Raw genomic sequence first — 8,800 nt, forward strand, 5'->3', positions numbered from 1 at the left:
GTTGTGATTTGGTAGAACATTGTATGAGTAATATCATATAATGCCAGTTTTTATAATATGAATAATACCAGATAATGCCAGCTTTATAGCATAATAATAAAATAATGAGACTGGCAAACAAGTTTTTTTATTTCTTCTAGGTGTCAGAAATGCCAAAGCCTGCCTTTATGAAGAAAAATCTGGATGAGCTTGGGATAGGAACATACCACAACATCGCCTTTATACACCCAGACACTCCTATCATTAAAGCCTTGAATATATTTGTAGATAGAAGGATATCGGCTCTACCTGTTGTGGATGAGTCAGGTGTGTATTAAGAAGTATAAAGATTATCATGGGAGAAGAGGAGCAGTTTTGCTATTTGTTAGGTGGCGCTGTTGGCGTTAAATCCCCTTTTAGGAAATTAGAAATATGAGAGAAACCTGCTGCAATAAGCTGCCTTCATAAATCCAGAAAGCCTCTCTCATCATCTCCCTTGATATAATGACATTTACACCTTTAGAAAAACATCTTCTGCTTTAGTTACCTCTTCCTTCCAAAAATAAACAGCAGTCTTTGTGGCATCTTAGAGACTAGCCTGTTTTTAATCAAGGCATAATATTGTGTGGGCATAGAGTGAGGGACAGAGATTACCCCATTGACCTTACTTACTGAGACCATCTTACGAATTCTAGCATGATCCACACTTCTCTCTTCACCTATGCATCATTTCAGTTCATTGTATCAGGAGCTGAAACTGTGTAATTGCTAAGGAAAGGGCTGTCCTTTGGGAAGTCCCTTGTTCAAATCTCACCTCTGCCACAAACACAGTAGGCCTGAGGCAAGCCAGTGTCCTTCGGCTTCTACCTCATCTGCAATGTAGGGGCAATAATATCACAGACCTGTAAGTTAAGCAGTAAGGATTCCAGCAAGATAATGGGAGTGAAGTGCTTTGAATATTGATTGTCTATGCAAATGCTTGCCCACACCTGGATGGTCCATGCTAGCCAGATCTTGTCAGATCTTAACAGGGTCAGCCATGGTTATAATTTGGATGGGAGGCTACCAAGAAAGTCCAGGGTTGCTACGCACGGTTGAGCAATTCGGGTGGTGTCACCATAAGTCAGCTGTGACTTGATGGCACTTTACACACGTGCATTAGTTACTTGACTTGAAAACCCCGGCAGGAGTTGCCATAAGTCAGCTGCAACTTAACAGCACTTTGCCCACACACTTCATCCTGCTTTTCACACTTGTCATGCCAAAGTTCACAGTTTTTGTTTTGATGTATTTTTCATTTCCATGCATAGGTGCATGTGCAAGACAGTGGCTGCTTCCAACAACAAAAAAATGTACTGTTTGACTTAACAGATGCTTCTAGTAATACACTTGAAATACCATGCCTCCAAAAAGCAGCCATAAGGAGCTGTATGTGCAGTGGAGGATAGCAGTAACAAATGGCACATTTTGTTGTGTTGTAGAGGTATGTGGGCTGTACCTCAAAGAGCAAGCTAATGAGAAGTGTAATGCATAGATGTGGGAAATGAGGAAGACACAGGTGGCTTATTGAAGCCTCACAGAAGGAATTTTTTTCCATTCAAGTTTGCCAGAGTATTGAGAGTCTGTCTCATGATGTCTCCCAGGCAGAATCTAATGTGGTTCCTTCAGTACCGACATGTCAACAAATGATTTATTACTTTAATGTTCATTATTATGCATTGTGGATCTGAATTTCTTGTTCAGTTTGAGTTACATACTGTCTTGTAAAAATGTCATATTTTCTGTTTTTTAGGAAAAGTTGTAGATATTTATTCCAAATTTGATGTAATAGTAAGTATCTTTAAAAAAAAATGTATTGATGTTTTATCAATGATGTTTCCCTTAAAGCTGCTATACGTTAAAATATGTCACTTCACATACAACCATTTTTATTGAAAAGTGGCAATTTTCAGGTTATATTTAGGGATCCCAGAAATTCTTTGCAAATTTACTGTGCGTTTCTCAATATGAAGATCAGTAATGGTGGATGAGCTTCTCTGAAAAGGGTGTTTGTCTGCTGTTTTCAAAGTAGGGCAATGTGAGATTTGATTCTTAAAGCACAGCTCTTGGAGGGCTGAACATATATAGTACTCAGAATAACCATGACCAAAAGTCTTGTCAAGGTGGTTGGTGGAAAGAAAGATAACTGTAATGCTTTGTTGCCATGCAGTGAATATATCTCACTTACAAATGATACCCAGGCAAGAAGATGTAATCCCTTAGGAGAAATGTTGTAGTGTGGAGTGCAAGTGTTCTTGTCATCAGATAGTGAAGGGGAACTGCATCAGAGGTGGTGTCTGCTCAAGATCTCACAGATATAGCCCACACTGTCCCCTTGTATGGGCATTTCCCCTCTCCTACTCCCCATTTAGCTTTGGAGTTAATTATGGTTAGTGTTATATCTGTGTCCCAGTTAATGACCAACTATACTTTGTAACCATGGTTAGAAGAAAGGGGTTTGTGAATTAATAGTCTGGGCCAATTTGGATTACTGAAAACTGAAAGGGAAGAATGCTTGTGTGAGAATAGAGTTGAAGGAATGAGCAAGCCCATAAGGCATTTCCTGGTTTTCTTAAACTTTGCTTGATCGTATGGAGGTACATCAATGACCAAATATAAAAAGGTTTCTAAAGATTCCTTCTAGCACGTAGGCAAGTTTGGCCAGAAAGTATTGTTTATAATATCGCTGCTATATGAACAGTCAGTTCTCTGAATTGCAAAACTGAAAGCCTGTGATGTGCGTTGTCCCACTTCACAAATGAAATAACTTGGATCATATTTTAATATAAAGTGATAAATATATAAAGTGATAAAGTGTTGAGAATATAACCATTGGAACTGAGTCATATATACCCTTTCGCCCCCCAGAATCTTGCTGCTGAAAAAACTTATAATAACTTAGATATCACAGTGACACAAGCCCTTCAACACCGCTCTCAGTATTTTGAAGGTGTGGTGAAGTGCAGTAAGCTGGAAACGCTGGAGACCATTGTGGACCGGATAGTTAAAGCTGAGGTGAGGTTTCTTTGACCGTGAAAAGTTTCTGAGTAGCGTCGCTAACTAGGATTCTAGCCAGGCTCTTCATCAGACTGTCCTCCTTGGCTGAGTCATGTTTCAAGTCTGCTGAGCAAGTTGCAGGATATTCCTTACGGGATCTGAAAAACAAGGGTGACAGCAGTGCTCGTGGCCTTTTGTGGCTGTCTTGGTAGGCCAGAAGGTTGGGCTCTCTGCTGCCTGGTGCCCCGTTGGGATGAATGTCACTTCTGGGGGAGATCAAATGGAGGGAAGGAAGTATGTCTGTTTGGACCTCTTCAGGACCACTTCCCTATGTCTGCCGTTCCACTGGACATTAACAAATTGTTTCATCCAGATCTGGAGTTCAATGGAAACTGAGACCTTTGCTGAACCCCCCACTTCCAATTCAGAAATATTACAGAGAGATTACTCACCACTTTAGAGTTTGCCCCTTTTCCAGCACTAGTAGCCCCAGCGAAGTCCCCAGTCAGCTAGAAACAGATTCATATCATACCTCTGAGGGGCTGCATATATATATACTAGGGAGTTTCCTGCAATGGCAATAACTAATCCTTTGGGCTTGGCTTGTTGCTCTCTTGCCAAAGTGAAGGTCATTGGGCTATACGGCAAACGATTTTCAAATTCAGGAGGTTGAAAAGCCATATATGAAATCGCTGCTGAAGTAGCTCCCTGGAGTATAACACATGACTTTTAAAGAAACACCATTAGAATGAAGGCCAATTTGGTAATTAGGTTATTCTAATTATAAATGTGTTAACAATTTATAAAACAAGTAATCTTGCACTTCACTTAATAATAAAGTTAGACTTGTTAGCTTTACTCTTGTGTTCTTTATTAGATTGTGTTGCAGTGTTTGTTGCACACAGCATCTATTTTTAACAAGAACTTTCTATTTGCCAGTGGGAACTACTTTGGTTGAAGTTTGTATTCTGCTCATGCAAAAGACAATGTTTTTTGGTGCTTAAATCTCATATTATATATGTGTGTGTGTGTATGTATATGTGTGTGTGCGTGCGCACACCTTCAGTTCATGTACAAGCCCACATAAATAATGACATCTAAATGCACAACACACAGCAAAAGGAAGCAGGACTATCAGTGTAACACTACAATTGTCTGATCCAAAGTGGACTGGAGTTGTCCGGATTGGAAGACCATACATACTGTCTTTAAACTTTTGTCCTCCTTTGTATCTCACAGTAAATTTGATGTGAATATGGGTTGTTCTTTTGCCTTTGGGGGCCCAAGGGAGACCGGATCTTAGACTCTTTTACATCTAGGGCTGTGCGTCCCTCTAAACAGTGCATGCTTCTCTCTGTTAACAATCTGGGTGTGGATTTTTTAATGCTTCTCAGGAAATGAAATAATTCTTTCATGGTTCTTGTTCCTTGTTTTCAGGTTCATCGATTGGTGGTAGTAAATGAAGCAGATAGTATTGTTGGTATCATCTCCCTCTCTGATATCCTACAAGCATTAGTGCTGACGCCAGCAGGTATGGATGCTGCAATTAGAACATTATTTGCAATCCTCATACATTTATTTGTTCCCAAGGGAATCCCAAATGGCTTACAGCAGTAGTTCACCTTTTAATCTTCCAACAACTCTGGGAGGCAGGTTAGGCTAAGAAAGAGTGCCTCAAGCTTTATGCCTTACTTGGGGCTTAAATCCAGAAGTCTCTAGCTCTAATCACTGGCTGTTATTTTTCCACACACTTAACCCTCAACAACTTTTGAGGGGAGGTGATGCTGATTCTGGTTTGCCCATCGCTCACCTAATGGATGTCATGATTCAACAAGGTGTCTCGTGTTCACTCACAATACTGCTGTCAACTGCATTGCACTGAAAGATTATTGTAACCCTATTTTTATTTATAGTTCCCATCAAGAACTGAAGAGACAAGTGTATTTAAAAGAACTGGAATATCAATAGATGTAATACTCATTATGGCCCCATCTGCAGATACTGAAATCTGTAGATTGGGGCCACATAGAGAGAAAGGAGATCTTTTTACAAACTAGGGGGGAAACCCAGGGTTGCAGAAAATGAAAAACAAAAAATGTGAGTGGGCGCACACAATTTTTTTTTAAAAAAAGAGATCCATGACATAACATGACAAGATGTCAGATGCCATTACAGAGGTTGCCTAGCAACCCTGGAAGCAGTGCTACTGTTCAGTAGTGGCAGCCTGAGAGGAAGCTGCAGTGGGATGAGAGAGCATACACAGAGAGAACAAACCATGCTGGCAAAGAGGGAAGGGGGTAAGTGAAGGGGGTGGGTGAAAGACTGCCAGCAACAGAGAAGGCGGTGAGGGAAGGAAGAACAGAAAGATAGGTATCGTGGCTCTAAGGAGGAAATAGTAGAGGGTTGGGGAAGAAAAAGGTGCTCTGCTCCTTTTCTGCTTTCTCCCCTCTCCTGGCCTTGAAGTCTCTCTGCTGATGTAGTGTTTGGGTCTGAGGTTCTTTCCTCTCCAACCCAGCACCCTCAGGTGGCCCACAGCAGCTTGCAGCATAGAGTGCGCAGGACACATTTTAGAACTTGTGTGCTGTATACTTGTGTATCCCACATCTGTAGCAGTTGAGAAAGTGCCAAGAGGGAACATAGAGTGAAAGCAGCAATGAGATCGTGAAAGTGAGCAAGGGGGAGGAAGTGAAGGTAGGGGAAATGAGATGCCCCCTCCTCCATGAATTCACACGGCTCCCAACCCCCTTGTCATCAGTATATCTAATTCTCAACATGTTCCCATCTGTAGATACATAAATCCAGTGATTGGAAGTCATAAACAGACAAGACAGATCTTTCTACAAACCTGAGAAAAGCCCCAGGTTTGACTCTCCACTCTGCCAGAGAAGCTTGTATGGGTGACATTGGGGAGGTCACTCTCTCAGCCTAATCTAGCTCACAAGGCTGTTGTGAGGATAAAATGGAGAGTAGAATGATGTAAGCAACTTGGGGTCACCACTGGGGTATAAATTAAACAGTAAATAAAATTGAATATTTGGGGGCAGGGCAGATACAAGAAAGTTTCCCCCTCCCCTGGTTCCCCTCTTCCCCCACCCCCAGGTAAATCCTTGCAGGTTCCCTGCTTGTAATTTCTAGTCTCCAACTGACTTAGGTTCCAAGTGCATATTCCAGTATGCACACTGATGTCCTTCACACTCAAGGGGTTCATCGCCGACTCCAATATTGTAGGTAGATGTGCGTGTGCAGCTCCACTTTGTGCACTGGCCCTTGATATTGCACATGAAAGAAGCTTGTACTGTTTAAATATGCTGTAGCATGTGCAGAGCTTTCTCTTTGGCTCAGATGTCACTAGCAGAAAATATAGTAAAGGATATCTTTGTTGCAGTAAGATTTCATAGGCTGTTAATTGCATAATGTAGTTCGTGAATTTTTCAGTTAGTCTTCCTTTTGTAAAAAAAAAAAAGATTGACTCCAATGATCATTACCAGTGAAGAATGGTTTGATTTCAACCAGTTCTCCCCTTTGGCTGTAAACCTCCACTTCACACACACTTCCCTGTCTCCCAGGAGCAGAATTTGCCAGGGCTTCAGTAAGCCTCAGAGGGAGGGGAAAATTGGGAAAAAAATTCTCCCTCTTGCTGATGGAAGTGAGCTTTGCAGGTGAAAAAATACCTTTGGGTCCAATCCAATATATAAGTAGAGATGAATGAAACTGCTTGGTTCTGCTCCAGAAAGTTTTGATAGAGTGTGGAATGGGTTCGTTCTGCTGCACCGAACTTGAGAGCTGGAAAGAGGCCTTGACATTAAAAGAGCATAAGCACAAATTCTTTTTGAGATAAAAGAATATTTTAAATAGGAATAGGCCAAGCTGTCCAAACCCTTCTGCCATACATGCCTGGAGGCCTCTTGACTGTACAAGACAGACATTAGCAGAGCCTGGGGTTAAGGTGCCCTGGGCCTGCCTTGTATACTGCTTCTGGAAGAGAAGTAGAGCTACATACTGAAATATATAGCTTCCTAAAGTGGTGTAGCCGTGAGGAAGAGTTGCTTCCATTATGTCCTATCATATGTTAAACAGTATCCAGTAAGTACTTGTGACACTCGAACAGTCGCAATAGCAATGCATGTATGGCAGGAAAGGGCAGGGGATATCTGAATTTCCCAGGTATTCAGTACCGAAAAATGCAGTGTATCTTACAACCAAGGCATGCCTTGAAGTAAGAAATGTGGCTATAGTTGGGAAACAAGTAGGCAATTTTATTCAAGAGCAAGATTTGGGTCTAGTAGCACTTTAAAGAAACTAGATTTCCAGGGTATGAGCTTTTTCAAGACAAGATTTTGAGGTTCCTTCAAGACAAGGGAGCTCCCAGCATCAGTGAGCTCCCTTCAAGACCAGGTTTTTTCATAGGTATGGCATTAAAATTGTCTTACATTTGCATACTGGTTAGTTATGTCAAATAATACATAGTTCTTCGTTGATAACATTTTAGAGGGGGTCATCTTTACATTCAGAGCTGTCTTCTTTTCCAGTAAATATGATATTGTGCAAAATCCTCTGTTAACTTTCAATGTTTCTGCTGTTTGACAGGTGCCAAACAGAAGGAAAGTGAAACTGAATGATTGTTGTGAACACAGAAGCATTTGTAGAGGATCTTGAATAATGTTGCTGGGTCATATTTGCCTCAAGAATGCTGATGGGCAGTAGAGAAGAGCAAAATGGTGATGAGAATGTGTGTCTTGGGACTGAGTGATGGGTAACTAGTCTATTATTCCCCAGTGGTCACTGCAGAACAAGCCGCATGACAAAAAAGCTTATGTATTAAAAAAAGGCTTGCATTTCAAAATGTTTGCTGAAAGACTTCACATGATGTTCTTCATCTAAAATGCAATGTATCCTGAAACAATACCATTTTTGTATTTGATAGAAGTCACTGGTCAGCAACCGATCTCTGACATAAGGCAAGTGAATGGCATATTCATATCATAGTGCCTTATGTCAAAAAGCCAACGATATGTCATCACAGTTGCCCATCACGACAGGAGGAAGTAATGTGCTAAACAAGACACTGAATTTGAATGTTCAAGTCGCTAAACCTAAAACCAAATCAGTTTCAGTTATCATTAGATTTGTCATAAGAACTGTAATTTGAATATCAGTAGATTACTTTAAAACTTTAATGACAATGTGTGTGTTTTTCAAATGTTGCATTCTGAACCAAGATGGTTAAAAAAGACTGATCTAAAAACCAGCTTTATTTATTTTTATTTTCTTGCAATTTTTTACACATCTTTTGGTGGATAGCTAAAACTTCACCATATCCATTAATAAAACATTGATTGTTATATAAGAAAGAGTAAATCTCTCATTACTAAAAATAGAATTTCAGATAGTTTTTAGATACATCTAAGAGGACCACACACATACAAAAGTTTATCAAATACTGTTGGATGATAATACAGTACATGATTGGCATAATGTATACAGTCTCAGGAGGAGGGGGATGTGTCCCCCTCAAATGAAAACAAATAAACATTATAGAAATGCTAAGTGTTAAATAAGTACCCTAGTTCACTTTTAGACATTTCAAATGAAGTCCCTAATAGGCAATTGGACATTTCATTCAGGATGGAATATCATTCCTATTTAGAAGATGGATCTGTTATTCCCAGTAAAACCAAATATGCATTTCCCCTCCCATGTTGCTAGTGGGATTAAAGAGGAAATGCTACTCAGTTTCAGTCACTCTACTCTCTTGTTGATGACTGCAGGGGGCCAGAATCACCTG

The 8,800-nt window shown here is 40.4% G+C and overlaps 1 protein-coding gene across 2 annotated transcripts in view; it reads left to right on the forward strand.

Moving 5' to 3' along the window:
* PRKAG2 (protein kinase AMP-activated non-catalytic subunit gamma 2) overlaps positions 1 to 8,359 on the forward strand; it is a 305,929-nt gene extending 297,570 nt beyond the window's left edge. For both annotated transcript variants that reach the window (XM_054991356.1, XM_054991357.1), the window contains 5 exons: positions 141 to 306; positions 1,772 to 1,809; positions 2,887 to 3,033; positions 4,453 to 4,546; positions 7,603 to 8,359. In XM_054991356.1, coding sequence (XP_054847331.1) covers positions 141 to 306; positions 1,772 to 1,809; positions 2,887 to 3,033; positions 4,453 to 4,546; positions 7,603 to 7,634 — 477 coding nt within the window. In that variant the 3' untranslated portion in view covers positions 7,635 to 8,359. The remainder of the gene's footprint in view (positions 1 to 140; positions 307 to 1,771; positions 1,810 to 2,886; positions 3,034 to 4,452; positions 4,547 to 7,602) is intronic.
* Positions 8,360 to 8,800: the final 441 nt, after the last annotated feature.

The sequence above is a fragment of the Eublepharis macularius genome, chromosome 11, assembly GCF_028583425.1.
Source record: "Eublepharis macularius isolate TG4126 chromosome 11, MPM_Emac_v1.0, whole genome shotgun sequence".
NCBI classification, from domain to species: Eukaryota; Metazoa; Chordata; class Lepidosauria; order Squamata; family Eublepharidae; genus Eublepharis; species Eublepharis macularius.